General features: G+C 51.2%; 1 protein-coding gene across 1 annotated transcript in view; it reads right to left on the minus strand.

Annotated features, from left to right (window-relative positions):
• Positions 1–27,083, minus strand: part of HELZ2 (helicase with zinc finger 2) — a 48,053-nt gene extending 20,970 nt beyond the window's left edge. The window contains exons 1-7 of the mRNA XM_034787316.1: positions 27,014–27,083; positions 9,384–10,520; positions 8,450–8,633; positions 7,537–7,644; positions 6,240–6,763; positions 3,593–4,225; positions 516–1,299 (exon numbers count right to left, since the gene is read on the minus strand). Coding sequence (XP_034643207.1) covers positions 516–1,299; positions 3,593–4,225; positions 6,240–6,763; positions 7,537–7,644; positions 8,450–8,633; positions 9,384–10,390 — 3,240 coding nt within the window. The 5' untranslated portion in view covers positions 10,391–10,520; positions 27,014–27,083. The remainder of the gene's footprint in view (positions 1–515; positions 1,300–3,592; positions 4,226–6,239; positions 6,764–7,536; positions 7,645–8,449; positions 8,634–9,383; positions 10,521–27,013) is intronic.
• Between the last annotated feature and the right edge of the window lie 376 nt (positions 27,084–27,459).

Here is a 27,459-nt window from a genome sequence, read left to right on the forward strand (position 1 = left end):
TGCTAAGACCCTGCCCCTCAGCTCTGCGAGCTCTACCCAGGAGCCCAGGACACACACAGACTCACCGGGGTAACCTGCAGCTGCGGGCGGGCAGTGGGAATCACATTCAGGAGACTTCAAGAACAAAATGGACCCCCGAGGCTTAGGGGAGGAATGACATCAAGGAAAAGGGCAGGAAAATTCTGGATTGCCAGGTGGGCTGAAAAGGACTTCAGCAGATTTGCTGTGCTACAGACTCTCTGCCCTACCTAAAACTGTCCCCTTATCAGGCACCCCTGCTCCACCCGTCCCTTGCACTCCCATATGCTGTGAACACCCCCTTAGCAAAATGCACTGGACAAAAGTAAATTCACACTTCCGGCAGCCAGGGTTTGCCAGCAACAGTAGAGAAGGGTGTTTACAGAAAACAAACCGAGTCCAACGTTTGGCATTTACAGACAATGCGTCCCATGCAGCTCCAGTGCAGAACGATGGATCGACAACACATCGGCTCGCCCTGGAGCCGTCCTGCCTACCTGCATGCCGTGGGAGACCACGCAGATTCTCTTCAGGTCCCGGGCTCCCCATTCATCTGGCCACTTCCGGTGCATCTCTTGCACTTTCTCGATCACCTGCATGATCTCGGCGACGTTGTACCAGGACGTCATGGCCATATCCCGCTCGGTGGAGCCCGGCACGTGGCAAAACATGAGTGGGTGGAGCTCAGGGTGGGGCGGGACGTTGCCGCTGGCATGGATGGTGTTGCCTTTGCTGACGTAGAAATGCTTGGAGACAAACTCGATGATGCCCGCAGTGGAGCGGTAGTTCTCGTTGAAGATGATCCTGCTTTTCAGAGCTACTTCGTGTTTCTCCTTCTGGTAGTACTGGAAGAGACGGTTCAGCAGGGTGTGGTCGGCCGACTGCTCACCTCCCAGGCAGAACAACTTAGGGGTCACTTGCATGTGGTCCCCAGCTAGGACGACTCGAGTCTCAAAAGTAGCATACGAGAGCGGGATCAGAGCTTCGCATTCCAGCATCTGAGCTGCCTCATCTATCAAGATGTGGGTGAAATATCCAGGGGGCACCCTCAGGTTCTTGGACAGCATGGATGTGGTGATGATAATGCGGTGCCTGTCGATCTCTGCTTGAGTGGGTTGCCTGAAGGTCCTCTGGTCTGGAGAAAGGCAGCAATACAGCTGAGTGACGGGGTCGGTCATGCTGATGGAACGGTCTGTGTATTTGATCCTCAGCGGGACTGCCCTGGGGTGCCCGTTTGTGACATACTCGTGGAAGTACTCACGGATGTAGATGTCAGCCGCACTGGAAGTGAGAGAAAACAGGAGTGTGATGCTGGTAAACCAAGTGCCAGCTCTGGCCAAGGCGATAGGTGTGAGCTAAGAGCTGACAAACTCATAGCTGGAAAGCAAACCAGCTCCCCAGTATGTTAGTGTTATTCAAAATAGGTAACGGTCCTCTAAGAACATATTTAGTGTTCAGACTATGAAATGCTTGTAAGTTCCTCCATGCATTAATCTCATTGGTAATGTCTGTATTCCATGCTATATTACTTTGAAAATGTTTGCTCTGAGCTTGTGAACCCAGGCATAGGAATTGTCCCCCCGCCCATCTAGGAGGGCTCTCAAAAATTAAGTGGGCCATCATAAAACTTGTTAATTTCCCCATCCACCCACGGAGAAGTAGGTGCAGAAGGCCTCATCCCAGACATCTGAATGCTGGAAGAGGGAAATAAAAATAGCTGACATGATGATTTTTCATCTCTTTGCTGTTTAGTCTCACAGGGCCAGAGACTAAACTGAAGCAAGAGATCTCTGAGGGTTATCCCAGGGTCTGCTCTGAAAGACATTGTGAATGGACAGATCACTACAAATCGGTCACTCTTAGGGGCTGGATTCTAACTCATTTGTGTGTAGATGTTTGCTTGCTTTCACCTGTAAATAACTCGTTTGCTTTTCCTAGTTAATAACCCTTTAGATAATTACAGGATTGGATACAGGTGTTGTCTTTGGTGTAAGATCTAGGGCACCAATTGACCTGGGGTAAGTGACTGGTCTCTTGGGACTGGGAGTAACCTGGATATTTGTGATTTTTGGTGTAAATGACCATTTATCACTAAGTCCAGCTTGCCTGGGTGGAAAGATCGAGGGGAGACAGTCTGGGACTCCATGGCAAGACTGTTATAGTGATCCAGGAGCTCACACTTGTTACTGGCTCGGTGAAGTCTAATTAAAGAACACTCCACCAGTTTGGGGTGTCTGCCTTGAGGTAGGCACTCACGGTCCAGGCAGCATGGCAAGGGAATGTGAGTGGGAGTCTCAGACAAGCCCTTCATCCCAGACGCACTGGGGTAGTCTGTCCCATTGTTTATTCATTTGGGAACGGACCCTTTGGACAAGGAATATACTCAGTCACAGTTTCCAGAGCTCTGGCCCCTGATTTACAACCTGTAGGCGATGCTCACGTACGTGCAGAAACTAGCGTATGGGATACACACTCAGTTATCCGCACTGCGCACACAAGGAGCCCGTGCGCACGTTTTCAGGAGTGCGATTTAAGATCTAATCAGTGGCTGCGCAGTGCCTAGAGCCTCACTTACCAAGGGCCTTCTGAATACATACACTTGGGCCCTCAGTCACAACGCCACGTGCCCAGGGATCACGTGGGCACAAGGATGTGTCGGGTCCCAGGTATGAAAGTATGGCCCCAGGCATTCTTCGTCCCATAACCAACCTTCCTAGAATCCTGTGCTGGTGGAGTATGTGCAAACATCTCAGAGAGTAGAACAAGTCCCAGTGCAGCCACAGGGCAGGACACAGGCTAAGATTGAAAGTCATCTCTTTTTATTATACCTTTCAAAAAAATATTAAGGAAATAATGGTCCCCATAGGAAAGGAAACGGACCCTCCACTGTGCATTCCTTCACGCATTGTTGCTTTCATTTTAAAATCTCGGAATAACAAAGGTCAGTTCAGAGCCTACCACGTTTACGTGCATCTCGACTTTCCCTCCCCCTAACTCTCCTCTTTATGGGACCTGCAGAATCAATATTGACATATACACAGCAGCACAACAGCTTTTGGAAAGAGTCAACATCAGAGGGCAAATACAAGAATGAAGTCACCTGGGCAAGGCCAAGAGGGGAAATTAAGGTGCAGAAGCGAAGGGGTTTCCATTTCACCTGGTGTGTAACTGTTACCCACAGTGTTGTGGGGAGGTGGGGGAAGAGGACCCAGCAGGGAATGACTGTAGCACACCATAAAACACATCTCTCTCTAGCTTAGAATCAAGATCCTCATCAGGAATGTATCCTGGTCTCCTTCCACCCATATCTTCCTGCCCCCCATCTAAGCTCAGATTTCTACCAAGAACAAGGGAATGCTTTTCTTTAAGAAATAATGTTGTCGTATTTCAAAAGTGGACCAAACGTTTGGACTGTTTGCAGAACGCTTGGCATCGAAACACAATTTAGTTTCCTTAGGAAAACCCTCACATCCCCATCACGTGTGAATCTGGCACAGCTGAGCACCCAGCCTTCAGTCTACGGCCTCCCAGCGTCTTCCCTTGGAGAAAAGCCACGGCAAAGCTAGCAAGTTACCTGTTGGTGTGAGTACAGATCAGCACTCGCGTGTTGGGCTGCTTGATGATTTCCCTGGTGGCCATAGCCAAGGTGAAGGTCTTCCCTGTGCCAAAAGGCCCATAGATCAGAAGAGGAGGGACCTGCCTGGTGCTGGTGGCCTGGCCGGTGATGTAGGAGATGGCCTGCATCTGCTTCTTGTTCCCGCTCAGCGGTAGCGTGGGGGAGTGAGGGATGGAACAGGCTGCAACGTCGGGCAGGATCAGCCGCTCGTCCAGCAGCTGGTCCACCGCGTAGTGCCACAGCCGGAACTGCAGCCGGTCGATCTGGAACTGGATCTCCACCTTGCAGGAGGTGCCCTGCTGGAAGCCAAGCTCAGAGCAGCATCTCCGGGGGATGAGGAGCCAGATGCTCTTCTCGGTGATGGCCTTGCTTTCCACCTTGACCTCGTACACCCGGTTGTCCGTGGGCGGGTCAGGTGCCAGGAAAGCGGTGCTCACAGACCGGCTCAGCAGATACCCCTCGTTGGTGTCCGGTGTTAGGGCACAAGGGGTCGGCACTTCAGCAAAGAGCTCACCAGAGAGGGCGAACTTCATCCCCATGGACAGGGTCTGCAGCATCGGGGTCAGGGAGATGGTGACCTGGAGGTTAAGCCTGAGACGAAGAAGGCACCACAGCTAACAGTGCTGACTGCACACGTCCATTCATCAGCAATATCCCCCCCTACGCGGGAGGGACTGCCTGCGCCACGAGGATCCCCTCCTGATTCCCCACCTCTTCACCCCACCCTCTCCCCCCAAAGGACCAGGGCATCGGCCCTCTGTCCCCTGGCGACAAGACTCTCTCTGTGCTCCCCTAGATCAACCAGAGATCCCGCTGAGCAGCGTTTTTAAATTAAATGACACGGTTTAAAACGACAGCATGCAGACTTGCGGCGCCTGCGGGAGCAGCTGCTTTGGAGACTTGGTCACGTCACTTACTGAAAAGTTCCACTTAAAGAACGGCAGTTTGGCAAACAGGTTGTCAATCCCCAAGAAACTCAACAGCACTAAACTCCTATGGGACATCTCCAAAAACAGGCTTAGAGAGCTGCCTGCGTATGTAATTCCTGCAGGTTGCTGGTAAGGAGAGCGACACCCTAGGCGCCCATCTACCCTACAGTGAGCTGGTGCAACAAGGAGCATAGACGTGCCAGGTGCATCCACTTCCTTCAGCGTGGGCTCCTCGTGGTGGGTCTGGCGGGGTGCACAGCACAGCTCCCTTTGTTTCTCCCCAAGTAGCAGCACTGAAAACCTCCACCCACGGCTGGCTAGTGCTCAGCACAAACCAGAGCCCAGGCGGTAGCCAAGACATGGAATGCACAGCAGAGCGTTAGCTAGCCATACCAGCTGGTGCTCTCTGGAGACTCAGGGCAGGAGATTTTTGCCTTGCTGTTTGAACTGGGACAGGGGAGAGTGACCAACCATTGCACTCCAGATGAAGACAGGCCCTGGAAGAGGTCATTCCCCTCCCACAGCTCACTTTGCCTTCTCCCAGTCACAGACATTTCTCCTCCTCTAACCCCTTTATCCCAGTGACCCCATCTCCTGACCTCCCCTGGGCCCACTCTCATCCCCTCTCCTCTGGCTCCTTCCCCTCACAATACAAACATGCTCTAGTCTCTCCCCTCTTAAAAAGCCCTCCCTTGACCCCACTTCTCTCTCCAACTCCTGCCCCATCTCCCTTTCGTCTCGAGCTCACTGGACACACTGTCTACAACTGCTGGCTGGCGTTCCTCTCCTCAGGTTCCAGCCTAGACTCTCTGCAAGCTGTCTTCCGCCCCATGCACTCCATGCAAACTGCTCTTGAAGTCCCTACTGACCTCTTCCTAGCCAAATCTCAGAGCCAGCTCTCCATCCTCATCCTCCTTATCCTGTCAGCCTCCTTCAACACAGTCAACCACGCTCATCTTAAAATCCTGTCCTCCCTTGGCTTCCAAGACTTTTCCTCTCCTGGTTCTCCTCCTCTCTCTCCAATCATTCGTCCACTGTTTCCTTCAGAGGACTCTACACCCTATCTCTGCGTAATCTCATCTGCAAACCCAAATTCCACTGCCATCTCTACCAACCCACAGATCTACCTCTGTCCTCTGGACCTATCTGATTCTGTCCATACTAAAGTCGCCACCGGTCTCTCCGACTTCTCCTTCTGGATGTCCAGTCATCAGCTCACGCTCAACAGGCTAAAGCAGAACTCTTCATCTTCCCCCTGACCTGCTTGCTACTTCCTTTTCCGATCTGTGTGGGCACCACCACCACCTGGGTACCAGCTTTCATTCAGACCTCTCTCTAGGTCCACATCCAGGGTATGTCTAAAGCTTACAGACTCTTGCCCTGTTTACACCCCACAGAGCAGAATCTAGCCCTATATTATCATTCTCTTTCCTGTTCCACACGTCACCTTCCATGACAGCACCCACTTCTCTGTGACAGTCTGACCTGCAGCCGTCCCTTGGGACCATTCCTGCACAATTGGCACGGAGGGGAATATGGGGACTAGACTTGAAATAGCACCAGGGACCAAGGGACAGAATTGGCACTGGGACCACTGCAGATAGAAGGAAGGCAGGCCCCTGAAGAGGATGAGTCCTTCACCCTTACGGATCTGCCACTACTGCCGGGACACTTACTTGTCAATCAGGGTCTGCTCCGCTTCCTCCTCTCGGAACAGGAAGTCGTGCATCCTCTCCCTGTAGTTGAGGTGGGTGATGGGTGTGTTCGCAGCGCTGCCGGGCCGGAACTCCAGGGAGAGCGCTGGCGCTTTGTACTTGGATAGCAGGTCCACCTCGTCACTGGTCATCTCCACGCTGGGAATGATCACCCGGTTGCCGCTGTGCCAGCGCTGAAAGTTCACAAAGCGGCTGCCCTCCGTGCCAGCCGGGACGTGCCGGGGGAGCTCCCGCTTGCCGATCTTGGCCTGGATTTTCCGCACCAGGACGGGGCGGCTGCCGAAGTCAAAGACAACCCACTGCTCATAAACTCCGAACGTGCAGCACTCCATGCAGACCTCCACCAGGCACGAGAGCTGCGGTGACGGCAGAGCCTTTAACCGTTCCCCCCGGATGTAGGTGAGGCCCCGCGGGAACCCGTCCCCTGCTAGGAAGAAAGTGGCTCCGGGATCTCTCTTCAGTAACGCCACGTGCCTCAGCGGCATCTGCCAGTTAGAAGGGAACAGAATATCCAGTGAAGAGAATCTCCCTGCATGAGACCCGCCATCCGGCCATCCCCTCTGTGAAAGCCCAATAAAACTAAACAGGGAATGAGGTTTTCCCCCCCAATCACCCCTATGGAATTCCATAGCAGGGGGAGAATTCCTACTGGAATCTACAAAATGGCCCCATTCCCTCTTCAGTTCTAGAGGGGTTTAGAGTGATTCCTAAGGACCTCTGTGGGGTTTCATCCCTATTAACCTCTTAAGGAATTGTCCATAAAGGGTCAGTCCTGGGACCTAGCAAAGAGCAAGCAAAAGGAGCAGAGATGGAACGAGCAAGACAAGATCCCTCCCCGGCCACATTCCCTCCCCACAAAGCCTGTGCAGGCGGAAGAACGTTTTATTTTGTCCTGAGCACCACAGCAGGCAGTAACGGGGCTCGATCAGCACAGCCAGACCCACCTGCCCGATAAATGCTCGGCCCGTCCCCAGCCCTGCTTTCAGAGCCCCGGCCCAACACACCCCAGGTCACAACTGTAACACCTCTGGACTTGAGCTCTCTCCCGCTCTCTGCTCAGCAGGCCCCAGGGCTCCGGGAACAGAGCCTCATCTGCATGCCCCAACCTCCTCCCACTCCTTAACTGTGCAGAGACTCTCTCCAGCAGCCCCTGGGGGCGGAAGAGCAGGCAAGTCTCTACGGCGGGAAGAGCGAACTATGTGGGGGGACAGAGCTGGTTTCAAACCTCTGGTCTTTCTTTACAGAGAATCCGACTTACCTGGGAGTGAACTTTGAACTTCCACCAGTATCGCATCTTCCTGTCCTCTGAATGCACCCGCATGGGCTGCTCGCAGGTAACCATGACGCCATCAACCTGCTCAGAAAGCTGATGGAAAGGAGACAAGAAGAGCCACGTGTTTCACCTTGCGATCGCACACTCACAGCGCCTGCCAGTAAGGCCCAGCACGGTCCGCTGTAGCAGGGCGGCCGAAAGGGCAGGGTGAGAGATTTGAGCCCCCGTGCTTCTCGCCAGTGTAGCCAGCGAGCGCTTGGAAAGGTGGAAGGACACACGGCAGAGCAGGACAGTTTGATACACAGGGTGTGTTCTTTAACAGGCCTACTCCTGCCTCAGAGGAGCCTGGAAAAGGGCAGCATGGGGGCTGGAGAGCAGGGGCAGCACACACATTCAAGATTAAGTCTCAAATACATTTTCAAGATCTAATTTACATTTCACCATTTATCCCCTTCATTTGCTTTCTGCCTCTCTCATGGTCTACAATGAAAATGGTCTGAACTCGATATTCACTTTCATTTCTAGTCCACTTCGCTTCCAGGCTCACAAGCATTAGCCCCCGGGGTGCACATCCTGCAAGGGAAGCATTATGTAAGATCAGGCCGCGGGGGTGATCGGCCCAAACTGCTGATGCAGGTGGAGAGATACTGGGATGCACTTTTACAGGAGCCTCTGAAAACACCCCCTTCAAACGTGCAAGTGCACACAGGGCAGCCAGGAACTCCTGCATGCAGCCAGCTAGTGCAAATGCAGGGATTTTGCATGTGTTAATGCTGCCGCCAGGTTTTCACAAGGCCCTTTATCAGGATTCAGCTTTAAGCAAACTCAAAACCCTTCCAATCAGCCGGATCATTCAGGTGCCCCACAGCCAGCGTCCAGCCAGCAGACGGTGACGTACAATGAACACCTCGTTGCGGCACTCCTTGTATTCAGCAATGAGACGGTCCTGGTAGGAGAGGAGCCCGTCTCTCTTGGCAGATTTCCTGTTCCTCTCGACAGCCTTCGCTCTCTGGATCCACTCCTGCAGCTCCTCTACGGAATGGGCCTTGGTGCACCGTTCACCATATTCGCAGATGTCCCCTCTGTGGGGGAATAAATTCCACATGCAAAACAAAGCACACAGGATACTCTGAACAGCCTGAGACCGCAAGGGGAATGAGGCGTCCCCCGCCTCCTGCACAAGGATTAACTGGGGATTCCTAGCAGGCCACAGTGCTGGCAGAACTGGGACCAGCAGTGCCCCACTGGTAGTAACCAGTCAAGCATTTTGTCTTCTGTTGTCATCTCAACTTGCTCTGGCCAGAGTTAGGTGACGTGGCAGTAACACCACCTGCACCCTGCGTGCACGATCGCTTCCCCCATTGCCAGCCCGGCTGGTGCTGCACCAGTGCGGAGTTATAGGTCCCGACTACCCAGAGATGCCCCAGGCAGGTTCTTCACCCTCTTCTCTTGAGGTCAACAAGAGCCCAAGCCAAGGAGGCACTTGAAAATTAACTTCCCTCAAACTTACCCCCTTGTATCCTCCCTGTCCTAATAAGGAACCACTCCAAGATGGATCCTGCTTCATTTTACCTGCTAGGAAACCATACACCCAAAGTCCCTGAACCAAGCAGTGATTTTTAACCCTTTCTCCCCCAAATACGGGGCAGGTTCTGTACCCACAAGAACTGTCACACCCCAAAGGGATACCAAACATTAGGCCAGCTGGGTTGTTTCTCTAGACAGATGATCTAGAATCAAGTCATCAGCCCGCTGTGCCCCCTCTGCAGGGACCCATGCAGTTTGCTCATTGCCTGCTAGGCATGGCCGGCTGCGCAAGGCTGCCCCCTTACCTGTTGCACAGTGTGAATGTGATCAGCCCATAGGGAGGCGTGCGGTGAGCCCACTGGATCATGGTGTCGGCCGAGACCATCTGCGCGTGCTCCACCAGGGAGCAGTGGTTCTCGAAGCTCTCCTGGGAGCTGAAGGTCACCAAGCAGGCCCGGCAGTAGAACTGGACTTGGGGCTGCGCTGGCTTGTCGCCGTTCTCGCTGCCCGTCGCCACGGCCGGCAGCAGGTCCGAGCGCACCAGGCCGCGCTTCTGCTCAGCCTCCCACACCGCCATCTCCACCTCGCTGTGCGCGTAGTTACACCGCTGGGCCCCGTGCTTGCACGGGTTGCCTCTGGAGACGAACATGCAGTAGCTGAGCTGCGACATGAACTCCGGCCACGGCCTGATTGCAGTGTACTGCTTCTTCCTCCTTCCGTCAGTAACCACATGGACCAGGAGAGCTTTCCCAGCACCGTGCTCCTCACAGAGCCCAGCCAGCCCCCCGGAGGATATTCTCTGGGGACTTTGGTAAAAGCAGAGTTTGCAGATCTCCTGGAACTGCCCCCCAAACTCGCTCCGGATTTCCCCTGCGGCGCTGGGCGCTTCCTGGCTTGGGAGGCCTTTTGTACTGCCTGCCGTCTGTGCCTGGAGCACCATGGCTTTCAGCACACGCCGCTCCAGTTCGTGCTCTCTCTCGAAGTTCCACACCATCGCCTCCTCCTTGCTGGTGGCAAAGGTGCACTGGTTCCTGTGCCTGTGGCACCCTGAGCCGGGGGAGTAGTATCTGCAGACCTCGTAACGTGCTGGGTTTGGGAAGCCCGGCCTCCTGCCCACCTTCTTCCATAGCTGGCTCCTCTTGCGTCTGCACTGGGCCAGGAGGATCTCATGCATGCAGCGATGCTCCACCTCTCTCCGCCCGTAGGTGCTCTCGTTCTCCCTCACGCTGCACTTGGAGCACACCAGACACAGCTCCAGCCGCTTCTGCAGGCCGTCCAGCGTCAGGGGGACGAGGCCGTTAACGGCAGGCATTTTCCCCAGCGGCCAAGTAAAAACAGCTACAAATCTCTAAAAGCAGATCAGATGCTCAGGAAGGCTCCAAGGAGCAGGCAGGGTCCTAGCTCAGTGCGCCCTTCCTGGCCATCCACGCAAGTTAAAAAACCTGGAGAGAAACAAACAAGTGAGGTATAAGGGAGATTAGCCTCTCTCTCTGCTGAGTGCGCTTTGAGGTATTAAACGAACCCATCCCAGCTCCTCGATTTCCTGAAGTGAGCAAAGAAAAATGCATCATCTTGGCCACAGCAAAACCAAACAAAACCACCCACTCAGCACTTGGTCAGATTCTTGTGAAACCAGATGTCTTGCTGTTAGGGCATTAACTCTGCCAGACTTCTGCCCCACTGGGGCGGAGGGGAAATGTGTTGTTCTGCAGGATATGTACCACACAGTCCTACAAAACAGACAGAAGGGCCCCTTCATTCAGTGACTGCTGCCTCCAGCCCATCAGTGAACCCACAAGTTACAGACATTCAAGGCATGGCTCCAGCCTCCCTTGCTGGATGGCCGTGTGGGGCCCTCCCCGTGACCAACTTGCTGCCATCTCTGCAGCCTCACTGTCCCGTCCTGCTTGGGGCACGTCATCCTTTCTCTCTCCCTTTTCCATATGTTTTGCTGACTTCCTCCCCCGCCTTTTGTCCCTGCCCTCCCTATTCCCCCAGGCACCGCACCGGAAGCCTACATGCTGCTGGGGGCGGCAGAGCAGTGATTGGTGCCCCCAGGGCAGATTGAGGAAGCCTGGGCTGGTAGCCTGCAACACTGTAGCCTTAGAGGTCACATGGGAGGCAACAGCACCAACTTGGGATGGGGATGGAAGGGGAATGGGGAAGCTCTGGGGTCCTGCAACTTCCCCCACCCACAGTGACCCTCTCCTCTGTCTGCAACCCCTGAAATCCGCCTGCCTGCTCCTCCTCCGTTTGGGAAACACTGCCCCAATGGACCACCACGGGAGACAGGTATATCCCACTGCAGCCTTCATTGCTGTTCCTTCATTCCACTGGCACCTCTGTGCTTAGCTGCAGCCAACCTGCCCTCAGGTCCCCCCCAATCTAGGCACTAAGTGCTCAAAGGTTTCCTTTCTGTGCTAACTGCCTTGGGGTTCTGCTGCCTCTTTGTCCCATCAACCCACCCCACCCCACGATCCTATTGCTTCCATCGAAAGCGAGCTTGACGATCACAGCAACGATCCTGAACTGCTGCATCCAAGACCTAGTGAAGAAGGTGATGGGTGCACCAGCAGAAACGAACAAGATCTAGACAGCCAGCTGAGCAAACACCCTGCCGGGCTGCTAAGCGCTCAGAGTCCAGCTGTGGGAGAGGTGACTCACTGCTCAGTGCACAGCCCCATGGGTAACGGGTTGGAAGCCTTTTGCGGGCTGTTGCCTGGGTAACCAGTGGCTGGGAGCGTCCCATAAGCGATACTTCAGAGCTCAGGAGGAAATTGGAGAATGATGGGGGTTGCGGAGCTGCACTGCTGACAGTATTATGGGGCACTGCTCACAAGGGGAAGGCCCATCCCCTGCCCACCTTGACCACAAGACAAAGCACCTGGGGTAGACAGCTGGTACAGGGCCAGGCATGCGCCTGTCTCTTAAATAAATCAATCCTTCTGGCACCACAGGCCAGACAAAACCTGAGTTCTATGGCGAAAACCCACATCAATGGCACCTCCAGCCTCTTGTTAGCACCTCAAGGGGTGGAATCTCCAGAGAAAGGGCTGAAGCTATTGCAAAGAATGAAGCTGAGTGCAAGATCTTGCATTCGTTTATAGAGAAGCTTCTCATTGCAAAGCATTTTCACAAGCAAGGCTCCTTTCACCCACCTCTGGGGTGGAACACAGCAGCTCTTTAACAGCGCACAGAAGAACCAGGCAAAAGTTTGGGATGAGACATAGCCCACCATCCAACTGAAATTGCAGAGGGATTCAGGTAACAGAACCTACTCATGTTGGAATTTCCCCAGGATACAATGGCCAGCCCCCTCCTTACAGATGTTGAAAGCGCCCCAGTATTTTTGATCAAGACCTTCATCTTACCCCTATCCAAATGCCTCTCTAGCACCCTGGCATCAGTTCAGCACTGACTCAGAAGGCAGGCGGTGACCTACAGAAACCCCAGATATCCTGCAGCACTCCAAGGTTTTCCTATCACACACTCATCAGGCCCAATCCTCTTTAGCTTCTAAGATGCAGCGAAATCACAGCCCGATGCGAGATCACTTACTGAAGCAGAAAGGAGTCGCTAAACTACCCAGCAGAAAGTCAGTGCATCATTAGAATTTCTCCGTTCAGATTCAGTCACCTACGCTGCGTCTAGAAATAAATCACCCCTGACTCATCTCTGTGTGTGTGTTTCAAAACCTTTGCAGACAACACACAGAATTAAACTATCAAATCTCACACTGGAAGGCTGTACCTACAAGCTGCATGCCTTTATTTAGCAGGGATGGCACCCTGTCTCTTACTGTACAGGCTTTGTATATTTATCCCTGTAGCCATCTGTTGTCTCCTTAGATGTCGATTGTCAACTCTTTGAAGCAGGGACCGTCTTTCTCATCTGCAGTCGTACCGCGCCTAGCGCAAGGGGTCCTGGGGCACAACCAGGACTCCTAGGGTGTGATGGCAAAACAAAGCACTGTGAAAAACACACCTAGATACCGCAGAGACGTGTAAATACGGAGTAAGGCTGTAAAGCAAGGACCTACAGGCCTCAGGCCTGTAGGACAGCTAGCTTAGCACGACTAAACCAAGGCCTAAAACTTTCAGTTAAAAGGAGGAACTAACTGATGGACTTCCCTTGTTGCAGGGCGTTCTAAGGAAAAGTTTGAACGGCTGATGAGTTTAACCAAAACGTACATATACTAACTGCAGAAATACCATAGCAACTGACAGACATAAATGCTAGTGATTAGGATGCCATGGGTTAATTAACCTATGGGAATTAGGAACCCCAATATTATTGTGATGTGGAAGTATGTCTAAGGAAAAGAGGCTGAAACCAACGTTGAATACGAGCAGGGTGGAGCAGGAATTGGTGTATCCCTTCCTATGGGCGGTGGGATACACTGAAATGCACTAGCCTGATGACTACACACAGATCACCTGGCCTAGTTTGGGGTTCTTCACCAGGAGGATGTGAGTAATGCAGGTGCTGGACATTCTGTATTGGCTCCGACTCCTTTGCTATATTATAGAGTTCACGATGTTGTCAGTTTCGCAGATATAAAATTTATACCATTGCTAGTCAGAGAACATGGATTGGATTGTTTCTCGCATGCTCCTCAATTTAATAACAATTTCACTCCTGTACTTGATCTGGAGGCAGCAGCCTCTCAGGCCACCGCATGTTAAGTAGAATCAACGCCCATTTGTCGATTAGGCTACATAATCATATGACTGTTCAGCACCAAGCACAACTCGGCTTTGTTTCCTGGAGGAGCCGCTGGACACTGCAGCAACACAGATGTAAAAGAAGAGACGTTATTTTCCAAGCTGGTGTGGATGGTGGGTTGCAAGGAGCACAAGGGAACACGCAAAAGGCCGTTTCTCGGACCATACTGATCAGAAAAAGGATGCTCTTGGGGTTGAGGAGATCTGATTCAATCCCTGCTCTGGCACAGATTTCCTGGGTGACCATGGGCACATGATTTCACTTCTCCGCGTCTATCCACCCATCAGCACAATGGGGATAACAAGACTTCGCTTTTCCCACCCTTTGCCCATCTAGATGCAGAATGCTCCCGACTATCCGAATAGCAGCGGGGACATGGATTTTATTCAGATAATCAGGAGTTCAGGTAATGGAGAGGGCAGGAGCCCTCCCATGACAGCAGGGCTGCAGAGGGCTCCATGCACTGTCACAGGAGCCATTCAGCGGGGGAGACCCCCCACCCCCAGCCCGGGGACTCTGCTCTCTTATCCAAACCTCCATATGACCCGAATCCCTCTCTTGTCCCCCCCCGAACGGACAGGGCAGAGGTTTGGATAATAGGGCTTTGGAAAATGAGGAGTATACTGTACACTGCAAGCTCTTTGTGGCAGGGACGGTCTCTTCCCAGCTGTATATGCAGCATGTAGCACAGAGAGCGCTTGGTGGGGACGCTGCTGGGATAGAAATAATAATTCAGAATAGCTCGAATCCTCAGCACCCTTCGCACTGTGGTCCGGTCACTGATCAACCCTCACACCACCCCTGTAAGGTGAATAGATATGATCCTCCTCATCTGTGCTCCAGGGACACCAATGCGGACAGGTTTTGGGATTAGAGCGGAGATTAGTGCCCAGGCACTCCTGGCTTCCCCAGCTGGGTGAAATCCCCTTTAGATGCTGCTTTCCTACCCTGCAGTCATACTCATACCGGGATTAAAGCAGCAGACGGGCTGACCTCCACGGGTTTCTCAGAAATTTGCTCTAGCAGTGCTAGAACGATTGCTTAGTCTGCCAACGGTAACAGCGAGCTACTAGACTAGTCCGTTTCCTGAGCTCCCCAAGGCCAGGACAAGTAACAGCGCTGGGAGTGTAACCAAGCTCCCCGTCCACGCGCAGCAAGGAAAAATTCCTCAGGGGCACAGGAGAGAGGCGGCTCAGCGTGGGAAAAGCCAAGGAGGGATTAGGAGCATGTGCATGCTTTGGGGTGGGGCTGTCATTTACTGTGTGTACCAGGCCCGGCTCCTAGGAGGCGCTGACCTGGTTAGCCAGGTGCGATCACGACAAGTGTTAAACAACAGTACCGGGACAGACTCATGGGCGACGTGCCATGTGGACTGGAGATTTCAGGGAGTTCGATTAGAAAGCCAGAAGAGACAATTCTGAGCCTCTTGTACACCACCGGCCTCTGGACTTCCCTGCAATAATTCCCGTTTGAAACCATTTAGAGAGAGAGAGAGAGAGAGAGTGTGAGTGAGTGTGTGTCAGAGGTCCTGCCTCTGGCAGAAATTGGAGTACACCCTGCACTTACCCCACAGCAGCTCCTGTCACTGCTCCAGCCACCGTCCTTCTGTGACACCCCACCCCCATCCTGCCCCAGAACCGCCGGATCTCCTGCTCCAAGTTGGGACCAAGAAGTGGCTGGGCCATGGCCCCGGTGGCCCCCTTGGCGCCACAGCCTATGCAACCTTAATTTAAAAGTGCCAGTGATGGACCATCCATCACAACGCAGTACCATGTGCACAGAGGGCATGCAGAAGCTGTGGGGCTGGACCACGTGGGAGGAGAGGATTAACATAGTGAGTGCAGAGCTCCGTGGTTGGGGTATGTGTGGAATGGTCTGATAGGGAAATGGAGCCACTGGCCAGGAAGCGAGCTGATGGGAGATCAGGATGGTATAGCAGCACAACATCGATCTCTCCAGTTACCAGAGAACAAAACCCCCTGACCAGGAAGGACGTTCATCTTGAAATACAAACACCATGTGTGGGTCCTTACAGTAACTCTCCAACAGCCTGCAGTCTCTTCCCCCCGCTCGTCAGTATCTCATTGAGGACGTTCCCCTCCCCTCCCCATTGCACCGCCGCTTTTTATTTTTGTTACCAATTTTGTTAAAATTTCACCAAGAAATCTCCCAGCAATGGAGTCCATCAGGACAAAGTGCGTTTGGAGAGAAGATCAAGGCAGTTCTGCATTGTTTCACTTGGCTCCAAGCTCTAGGGACTTCTATCTAGGGTGGACATGTAGTTGAAAACCTAAAATTTACTCAAGTCTAAACATCAGATAAAACTCTACGCTAGAAATTCGGGATTAAATGCTGCAATGTAGCGGCAAGTCAAGCTCCTTTGGGACCCAGCAAAGTTCACTTGGTCCTAGGTCAATCCTTGACTGATGTGGGACCAGCATTTCTGGCTAAAAAAAATTCTGGAAAATAAAAAAAACAAACAAGAGAATCCAAATCTGTGTTGGACAAACGTATCTGCAGCTCCAGAGACTATCCTGCCTCAGAGGAGCAGCTGCAAGACTTTGTCTGGGCTCTTCTGGGGCCTCTGGATAACCAGATAACCTGCTGATATGCTAATAGCAAAGCAAAGACAATGCAATAGTGACACAGATCTGGAGTCCCTGAACCCAAGGCAGCTCACTGTGATAGGAGGATGCTCAAGGTCTTCTGCCTATTGATTAGCCAATGTTAGAGAAACAAGGCCTGGGAATTCACAGCTTTTCCCCAACAGCCAGGCTCCCTGAGCCATCAGTTTGCTGCGTCAACCTGCTGCTACACTTTAAAGATATATCTCACCTGCATCAGCTCTAAGGTCATTCCTAAGAAAAAAAGTGCTTGATCCTAGTCCAGAGTAATCCTACACACAAGCAAGGCACCTTCCCAGCCTCATCGAGTCCTCGGCCTGCCATCTCTGACAGCATCCACCGGGGTTACCCGCGAGCCTTATGACATAACCAGAGATCATCTGCTGCCCTGCGGCCACACGCAATGCGCCCACTGACCCAGCAAGTTCCTTGTACATAGATCAGGCAATATATGGCTTTCGGGCCTGATTTTCATATTGGCGCACTTAATTGTCTCCTGCAAATCTGGTATGCATGCAGCAATGGGGCACACAGCGACTTGCACCCCACCTGGCTTCCTGGGTGCTCTGGAAGTCAGGCCCAACACAATTACCACAGCGGGCTGGAAAAGCTAAAGCCACAAATCTTCCCATGGGCCAAATTCTTTCCAGATGGAATGCTACCGTTTCAATTGACTTATGCCAAGGATGGATCGGACCCCCATGTCTCAATTTCCCTGCACATAAAGTGAGACTAGCACCACTTCCCTTCCTACCACGTTGTTAGGAGAGTTATTTATTGTTTGTGGCGGCAATCAAGACGTTAAGTGCCAAGTAATATTATTGCTATTATTATTTAACTGAACAAATTGCAGAGTCACGCTGTGATGCTGGTAAACCAAGTGCCAGCTCTTGCCCAAAGCCGTAGGTGTGAGCTAAGAACTGACGAACCCATAGCTGGAAAACAAACCAGCTCACCTGTGATAGGTGTGACTGTATTGTTTGAATTCTTTAGTGATTAGACTCTATGAAATGCTTTAAGCTGCTGCATGCATTAATCTCACTTGGGATGTCTGTATTCCACGCTATAAGGAAATACGAGAGAGACAAGATATTACCTCACCCGCCTTGTCTCGCTCTTATCCTGGGACTGACACAGCAACAACAACTCTGCAAATAAGGAAATATGTAAGTTTCGCTTTATAACTTTGAAAATGTTTGCTCTGAACTTGTGAACCCAGGCACGGGACTCATTCCCTCACCTGTTCAGGAAGACTCTGAAAAATTAAGTGGGCCATCATAAGACAAAAGCTTTGTTAATTGCCCCATCCACTTGTGCAGAAGGCCTCGTCACAGCCATTTGAATGCTGGAGGAGGAAAATAAAAATAGTTCACGTAATGATTTTTAATCTCTTTGCTGTTTGAGCTCTCACAGGGCCAGAGAGACTAGCTCAACCTTTTTTCATGTGCAGACCGCTGCAAAATTTCAAATGGAGGTGGGGACCCCTTTGGAAATCTTAAGAAATAGTCTGCGGACCCCCAGGGATCTGTGGACAACAGGCTGAAAACCACTGCTGAAACAAGAGATCGCTCAGGGTTATCCCTGGGTCTGCCCTAAAAGACATGTCAAATTGAGAGATCACTACAATTCAGTCACTCTTAGGAGCTGGATTGCAACTCATTTGTATGTAGATGTTCGCTTGCTTTCACCTGTAAAGAACTCATTTCTTTTCCTAGTTAATAACCCTTTAGACAGTTTATTACAGGATTGGCTACAGGTGGTGTCTTTGGTGTAAGATCTAGGGCAGGGATTCTCACAACAATTTTTTTGGTGGCGTCAGAGTGTGGCCATCAACTCTTGCGGGTGGCTGCTAAAATACTTAATTAACTTTAGGAAAAAATAAATATGCACATACTGTATACATGTCCAAATCACAGTAATTTACGTATGTAGGGGTTTTTCCACAGACTGAATAATAAAAACAACGTACAGTTGTCTCTATTTCTTTACTGGATCTAAACAGAATAGAAACACAAATAAAGCGCTTTGCATGTTCTTGTATTTTGTTGTTGTTTCTTTTGCCTTTTTGGTTGCATTTTCTTTTTAGACTTGCTAGCTAGTAAGTCTGCGTTTGTGAAAAGTGCTATTTGTACGTTTATTAATATCACTTTTCACAGATGCAGACTGGTTAGTTATCTGGGAGGCAGTGAAAAGTGATATTAACAAACATACAAATAGCACTTTTCACAACAGGTTTACTCAACCCTGGCAAGCCAGGGGACAAATTAAGGCTTGGATGGGGAGGTGGGGAGGGAGGTAGCAGGGGCCAGTCGACGAGTGGGTTAGTGAGCCCTGCAGCTGCAAGATGGAGCCCTGCAGTTAGGGGACAGAGCCCACCACTGCGCAGCCAAAGCCCCGCGTCCGGCACCTGCCAGTACACGGCCAAAGCCTGCCGCCCACTACCTCAGGGCTGAAGCCAGAAGCCTGAGCCCCATTACCCCCAGGAAGGAGAAGGACTCTCACTGGCTGGCTCCAGCGGGGGCAGGGCCCAACCCCTGCCTGGGGCCATGGGGGAGGGGCCACTGCTCTCCCCTTTACCCCCACCCCAATTACCACCCAGGAGACTGGGACTGCAAGAAAAGCCCCTGGTGGCCACATTTGAGAAACGCTGATCTAGGGCACCAACTGATCTGGGGTAAGTGACTGGTCTCTTGGGACTGGGAGCAACCTCACTATTTTGTAATTTTTGGTCTAAGTGACCATTTATCATTAAGCCCAGCTTGCCTGGTCGGCAAGACAGACAGGAGAGCCTAATGGGACGTCTGTGACTCCATGGAAAGACAGTTACTGTGATCCAGGAGCTCACAGTTGTTACTGGGCAGGTGAAATCGAATTATAGAACACCCCGCCAGCTTGGGGTGTCTGCCCTGTCTTCTGACAGTGTGCCCTGAAGGCTGAAGGCGACACTCGTGCTCGTGAGCCACTCCAGACAATGTGACACGTGCCCTGGGAGGAAGGATCAGTAACCTGGCACGAAAGAAAACCTCTCTTTGTATCAGGGGGCAGGACTCTCGGGTTCGGGTTAGTAACTCCGGAGTCAGTTACGTTTGTCCCGACAGGAGTCACCGGTTTGCTAGAAGTCAAAGGAGGCAACACATTCCCACAGGCAGGTCTGCTCATCTCAAGGCATCCAGCATTTAGAGAGCCATGACTGGTACAGAAAAAGGTTTCAATTATGTAGCTCCATTGTTTTAACAGAGCCCCTTTTACTGTATGGTGCATGGAGACTATATTCTTTTAACCAATCATACTTAGGTTCATGGTATACAGCTGATTTTACTGCACTGAACAGAAAGCCCTTTGCACGCCCTGTCGAGACGCCAATGGCCCACATACATCACAGTTACAACAGTCAGGGAACTCCTCTTCAACAGAGCTTCCATTTGCAGCACAGATTAGGACCATGGATGAGTCTGCACCAAGGACTATGCTGGCATAGTCTTTGCACGGTAGACATAGCCTAGATGGGAGAGGAGGGTAGTCACTACCTTGCAGAAGGTGATCAGTGCCTCACCAGATCTAGCCCCAGCAGCCTCGCTACCCAGCTGCAAAGGGCTGGGGGGTTCTGGGCATACCAGTCACAAGCCCTGTGCTTGCCCACCTTTGATGATGTATCCTGAGAGAGAACTGGACTGGGAGTCAGGAGACTTGGGTTCTATCCCCAGCTCTACCACTGACTCAGTGACCTTGGGTAAGTCCTGTCTCATCTTGGTGCCTGTGTCCCCTCTGTCAGAGATAACACCTTTGTACAGCGTTTCCATACCCAGGGATGAGAAGCACCAGGTTAGAGCAAGTGCTGTTGTTATAACCTACAGTGAAAAATGGGTTTCGGTTACTGTTTTTGTTTTTCAAGATTGTTATGCCCCACCCACACACCCCTGCTGCCAGAGGGCAGCTCGAGGCATGAGGGCTGGGCTACACTACAGACTTAGGCCAGCCTAACTATATCGCTCCGGGCTGTGAAAAACTGCGTGCTGTAATTAAGCCCCAGCATAGACACATCTGGGAGGACAGAAGAATTCTTCCGTCAACCCAGCTACCACCGCTCAGAGTGGTGGATTTACTACAGGGATGGAAGAACCCCTTCTGTCGCTGTGGCATGTGTCTCCACGACAGTGCTGTACCGTTTCCAGTGTAGACACAGCCTGAGTCTTCAGAGCATTTCAGGCCATGGCAATTCTGTACCATGCGCAGGTGTAGATCAATCTCTGATCATTTTCATATGACTTTACATTGTGCCTCTTCATATAACCTTGCGGTGGGTCTACCCACGTATGACCTCTGTTTTCATGGGACTTTGTATCAAAGCCTCATTTAGAAACTTTGCATTGCCCTTGGTATAATATTATAGCCCCTAAGGATAGAATAAGATAGAAGAAAAATTTCTTTTTGCTAGCAGTAGAACAAGAGCTCTCCCCCCACACTCTTAATCAATTGCCCCGTTGAATGAACGAGGTGTGGATGAGCAAGGCATGAAAGGCAGCACCTCCAGACAGCCTCAACTGTTGGAGAGGGGCTGGGAGCCAGACCCAAGGACAATAAAACGTGTCAAGTGGGCTCATTAAAGACAAACAAACATACCGACGGCCTCGGGGGTGAGAAGCAAGCACCATCTTTTGGTAACACCCTCTTTGCAGCATTGGGACAACACTCAAAAGAAAGCAGCACAAAGGACCAATGGACACAAAACACAGAGTTTGAATCTGGCATAGATTTGCATAAGAGGAAAGCTGCTATAAAAGTAAAGTGTCTTGCAGAGGACCCCTGGTCTCGTCCTGTCAACATGGGAGTATCGATCCGGATTGGCAGAAGCCCGGCTCCACCCCCTCCCCCATCTAACTCACCTGGCCAGTGAAGTTAAGGGGAGCAACTAATTGGTAACAACAAGACGGAGTGTGTTTGTGTGTGTGTGTGTGTGTGTGAGTGTAAGTGTAATATATTATATGCATATGATACAGTGTTAATGAATACATGTATTACTAATAAATGTAAAAAGAAGAACAGGAGTACTTGTGGCACCTTAGAGACTAACAAATTTATTTGAGCATAAGCTTTCGTGGACTACAGCCCACTTCTTCGGATGCATATAGAATGGAACATATATTGAGGAGATATATATACACACATACAGAGAGCATAAACAGGTGGGAGTTGTCTTACCAACTCTGAGAGGCCAATTAAGTAAGAGAAAAAAAACTTTTGAAGTGATAATCAAGATAGCCCAGTACAGACAGTTTGATAAGAAGTGTGAGAATACTTACAAAGTATTACCTTTACACAATTATCACTTCAAAAGTTTTTTTTCTCTTACTTAATTGGCCTCTGAGTTGGTAAGACAACTCCCACCTGTTTATGCTCTCTGTATGTGTGTATATATATCTCCTCAATATATGTTCCATTCTATATGCATCCGAAGAAGTGGGCTGTAGTCCACGAAAGCTTATGCTCTAATAAATTTGTTAGTCTCTAAGGTGCCACAAGTACTCCTGTTCTTTTTGTGGATACAGACTAACACGGCTGCTACTCTGAAACTAATAAATGTGGCGTTTTGCCTTATTCCCCCTGAAAAGATCCTGTGCAGTACTTTAAGTACAACACAGGGCCAGAAAGGGCAGAATGCAATCTATGCCTCTGGAATTCTGCAGCAAGTAGTGGGCTCCTTGTTAATGCAGACTACACAATGCCAAAAGCTGCAGACTTGCTAAAGCGATCTCCAATTTCTGTTGCCCTTGCTGCAGACTTACCAGGGCGCGCCCCTGGCTGCAGGGGGACCGTTCCAGAGCGAACCTGTGGAAGTCCTTCTTGGGAGAACACAGGACTCCTACACAGTGCAGGGGAAGGGAGCTTTTGGGCATAAAGATAGTGGCACTGAGAATGCTTCAGTACCAATTGAGTTCAACTGCCCCACTTCACAACAAGTTTGAGCATTGGCCTGCTAAACCCAGGGTTGGGAGTTCAATCCTTGAGGGGGCCATTTAGGGATTGGGGCAAAAATCTGTCTGGGGATTGGTCCTGCTTTGAGCAGGGGGTTGGACTAGATAACCTCCTGAGGTCCCTTCCAACCCTGAGATTCTATAGATCAGTTCTTACATCTAACTTTTTTTTTCCCCCCACAACAATTAGCATTTCCAAAAGGGGCTAATCGGGGTGGTTGGCGTTGAGCTGAACTGGGTGCTTGGATAATAGTTCACATCTCTGAATTTGCTATTGTTTGACTGAGGCATTAGGGCCATACCAGGTCAGCTTCCATCCTGACAGCTCTGCCCCAGTCAGAAGGGCTGGACGTGTTCATTAATTTTAAAACTAAAGTTTGGTCTCTTCGACAACAAAAACCAGTAGCAGTTACAGGGAGAACATACAGGTCCCTGGACTTTGGATACTGTGTGCTCACAGTGACCACAGTTCAGCGAAGCACCTAGGTCCACGTTCAAACCTGAAACGTGTGTTTAAGTTCCATTGAAGTCAGGGTGAATTAAGGAGATGTTCGAGTGCTTTGCTGAATCAGACCCGATGTTCTCCAGCATGTCTGGCTGGATGTATGGTTCAGGTTCACTCTGCTACCAAAATTTATCAAGTATTTCCTTCAGGGCCTTTAAAATGATCTAAAGACAGGCCCTTAAATAACAATGACCAGATTTCTTCTAGGGGTGCCGAACTCCCCACTGCATGGAGCTCACTGAGACTGAAGTTTTCAGCACCTACTGCCTCAAAGTCTGTCTGGTCTCGTGGGTAAGACCCTAGACTGGGACTTGAGAGATTTGGGTTCTAGTCCCAGCTATGCCACTGGCCTGCTGGGTGACCTTCACTTTCCTGAGCCTCAGTTTCCCCATAGAGATAATGGTACCGGCCTCCTTTGCAAAGCTATAAAAGTTAGACCTCCTTGTGATGTTATTGACGTAATCTGGGACCATATAGTTCATTGTTGCAACCAAGGTCCTATAGTGGCACGAAATCTGGTATAAAGGGGTCAAGTAAGGTGTCTAAGACAAGGTTATGGTTTGCTGGTTATGATTATGCTATCTGTATGCACATATCATTTTTGTATTTAAAGTTCTAATTATTGGCTCTATACTGGGAGGTTTGAGCATTGGCCTGCTAAACCCAAGGTTGTGAGTTCAATCCTTGAGGGGCCTCTTAGGGATCTGGGGCAAAATCAGTACTTGGTCCTGCTAGTGAAGGCAGGGGGCTGGACTCCATGACCTTTCAAGGTCCCTTCCAGTTCTAGGAGATAGGATATCTCCATTTATTTATTTATTGTCTGTATTTCAAACTTATGCTATGCTTCTGGGTAACACCCCAGACAAGTTGGTGTCAGCTCTGCCTAGCCTGCTTGATGGCCCATTAAGGACTACCAGTTATACAACTGACCCACGGAGAGAAGGCAGACACACCTTGTGACTCAGCAAGGTATGCAGGGACATGCCTATGGACAGAACTCTAAGGTTTTTTCTTGCCACGTGCCCGAATGCTTGTCTTTGAAACAAAGAAAGAGGCTTCATGACAAGAGACTATAAAAGACTGCTGCATCTCCTCCATCTGGTCTTCAATCCTGCTTCTTACCTCTGGAGGGACTTTGCTACAAACGGAATCTCTACACAAAAGGACTGATGAACCATCCCAGCTGGGGAGGTTCCAGAGACTTGATTTGAACCTGCAGTTTATTCCATCACTGCTACAAGCCTGAACCAAGAACTTTGCCATTACTGTATGGAATTGATTCCATTTAACCAATTTTAGCTCTCATCTATATCTTTTTCCTTTTATGAATAAACCTTTCGATTCTAAAGGATTGGCAACAGCATGATTTGTGGGTAAGATCTGACTTGTATATTGACCTGGGTCTGGGACTTGGCCCTTTGGGATCGGGAGAACCTTTTACTGGGGTATTGGTTTTCATAACCAGTTTCCCAATACCACTCGTTATGGGGAGGAATGGAGTGTCTAAGGGAATTGCTTGTGTGACTTGTAGTTAGCCAGTGGGGTAAGACCAAAGTCTTCTCTGTTTGGCTGGTTTGGTTTGCCTAGGGCTGCAACTGCCTTGCTTTAAGCAATTTGTCCTGAATTGGCACTCTGAGTTGGGTCCCACCAGAACCAGCCTTGTTACACTCCCCCCCCCCAACTACAGAGTTGCAGGGAAGGTCTAACTTTAAACACCCAAGCATGAACATTTTGGCCTAAGAGATTAGCTTTTGTTTGGAAAAGACATTTCTGGCCCTTTGGGGCTGTGAAGGGAACTCTCCCAGCTGCAAAGAGATCCAGGGCCCTGGGCAGCGTAAAGAGCGGTCATATGCTATCATCATTGGGACATATTTTCGCCAAGCCATTGTTTAGGTTATCATCAATCCGGACTGTTCTAAGCAGTGAGGGGTGCTATCAGAACCCAACCACCAAGAACATTCACTAACCCATCGGCACCCAAGCGTTGCAAGCAACATTGGGGAGAGTTTTCAAATGCCTCTAAAAGTGCACTCGCCCTTTTGTGGGAGAACACGAGAAAGCATGGCCCTATATTCTAAGCAGGTTCACTGTTGATCTCAGGTTTAGATGCAAGTCACAGATCCCGACATAGAGGCGGCTGGTTTATTACACCCCTTACCAAAGTCCAGCACATACGTGTAGAGCGTGCCTGCCTCATTAGGATTAACAGTTGGACTTATTTCTCATAGGTTATATTTCCTCCTTGCATGAAGCCCTACTCCACTGAACTGCTCCCTTTGCCACTGCTCCAGCCCTTTTCCCGTGCAGCTCATGGAGTCCAATGTGCAATATTCAGCTTGCTCACCTCTACCTCATCCGCTGCTTTAAAAAACAACTCCAAAACCAGCACACTCTTGGGATCAGGGCTGTATACATTATGTCTGTACAGCACCTAGCACGAGTCTCCATTCTGATTCAGGCCTCTAGGTGCTAAGTTAATATGAATAAATAACTTCCTAGGAAACAGAGATCCCTGAATTTAAGGCACCGCCTCCCACACGTGTGTAGAGAAACATATTAGTTGTATTTAAGGGACCCAATTCTGCTCTTCAGCACACACTGACAAACCAACTATGATGACAGCCCTGCAAATCCACAGATATCCACTTTATATCCGCAGATACCCACATCCACGGATGCAGGTATCCACAGGACATTTTCGCAGATCGGATGCGGATACAAATTTTGTATCCGCACAGGGCTTTAACCATAATTCCAAAGAGACTGAGAAAAGAATTTGGCCTTGTGTCTTTATAGTTAGGCTTTGCCTTGATTAATTATTTACCACTGATTCTCTAATGTGTTACTCCAAAGAGAGCCGTTAACCCCCCTTAATCAGGGGTGAGTTACATGGGTCATAATACCAGATGTGCCCTCCCCATCTCTGCACTCAGGCAAAGCTGGTATACCCACAGAACACAGCTCCTTCTCTTTGTGCCACCGTTGATTTTGGTAGTAGCAGCTCACCCCATCTTTGGGTGCAAACCTCACCTCTACCACACGCCCCACTGACAGGTGCATTTCTGGAACTCCACAGTCTCATCTAGACGCCTGCTCCCTGTGAAATCCTGATACAAGCAGTCAGGGTTTTCACTTCTGGGCAGAGTGTTTGTGTAGTTTGTGAGGCCAACACAAAAAACAAACAAAAAAAATTACTTCTCTTTTGTTTCTAAGAACTTAAAAGAGGTGGCTGAAAAATAAACCCAGATATTAACTGTAATAAGTCAGCTGGATCTGACAGGACCCCAAAACTACAGGTATCCAATTGTGACAGAAAGTGTCACACATCTCTAAGAGACCCCTACACTGGGGTTTTATTGCACCATATTCTATTGGTGCAAATTCCTAGCACAGACACCAGCGCTAGTTACTTTTCATACCAGTGCAGACAGCCTACACACTAGGGTTTGTACCCACCTGCCTACAGCAGTATCCAACCCCAGCCCACCCTAGACAAAGCCGACCATCGCCTCCCCTCAGCACGCTGCCTGGGTGCCTGGCGCACGAACTTAGCTTGGACAATATCACAGACAGGCGCCTGCCCCGAGTCCAGGCTTCTCGGCTGACCAAAACAAACAACCCCCCCCCCCCACTCCCGCTCGCTCCGACCTCTCTCCTTAAAGCCACACGGGAAGGTTTCAGGGCTGCATCATGACCCCTCCGGCACCAGCCCGCGGGGGAAACAGATCACAAACTTCCTCCAAGTTCCCGCAACTGGCCCGGCTCTGGGGACAGCCCCGCCCGGGCTCCAATGAACGCCCGCGGTCACTTCTCGCTTCCCCATCCCACGTCGCCCCGGAGAAGGGACCCCACGGGAAGGAGGTGTCGGCCAGAAACAAGGGCGCCGCTTCCCCGTGCCCCCAACACCACCCCCCTCGGGGAACGCCCACGCGGGTCAGCCGGTCCCGGGTGGGAATTCCGCGGGGGGCAGCGGGGACCCAGCCGGGCTGGCCCGGGCAGGGGGCGCCTGGAGGGACGCGGGGAAAGCGAGAGAGGCTCGGCTCCCCCCCCCCCAGCTGGGACTTTGCAAACTCCCCTGCCCGGGGTCCCCGAGCCGCCCAGCTTCTTACCCCGGCGGCCGCATGGAGGGAAGGAAACTTTGTGTCCTCCTGCCCGGCTGCGCTCCGGCTCCGGCCGCCCGGCACTGGCGGGTCCTGGCCCGCGGGCTGCGACTGGCTGAGCTGGGGCTGACTCCGGCCGGCGCCCTATAAGCCGGGCTGCGCCGCGATCGGTTTCGTTTCTGGGCCCTCGCTGCATTCAAACCTATGGCAGCGCCTCGCGGAAATTACATCACCGCGGCCCCGTGGGAACCCGGCCGGCCCCCTCCAGCCCCGGGGGGGGGCAGAGCCAACCCCGCCCCCTGCATGCACAGCCACCCCCCCCAGGCACGCCCCCTGCATGCACAGCCCCCCCAAGCCCCGCCCCATGCATGCACAGCCATGCCACTTGCATACACCCCCCCCAATACCGCCCTGTGCATGCACAGCCCCCCCAGAACTGCCCCTCCATGCACAGC

Source organism: Trachemys scripta, chromosome 12 (assembly GCF_013100865.1).
Source record: "Trachemys scripta elegans isolate TJP31775 chromosome 12, CAS_Tse_1.0, whole genome shotgun sequence".
NCBI lineage: Eukaryota > Metazoa > Chordata > Testudines > Emydidae > Trachemys > Trachemys scripta.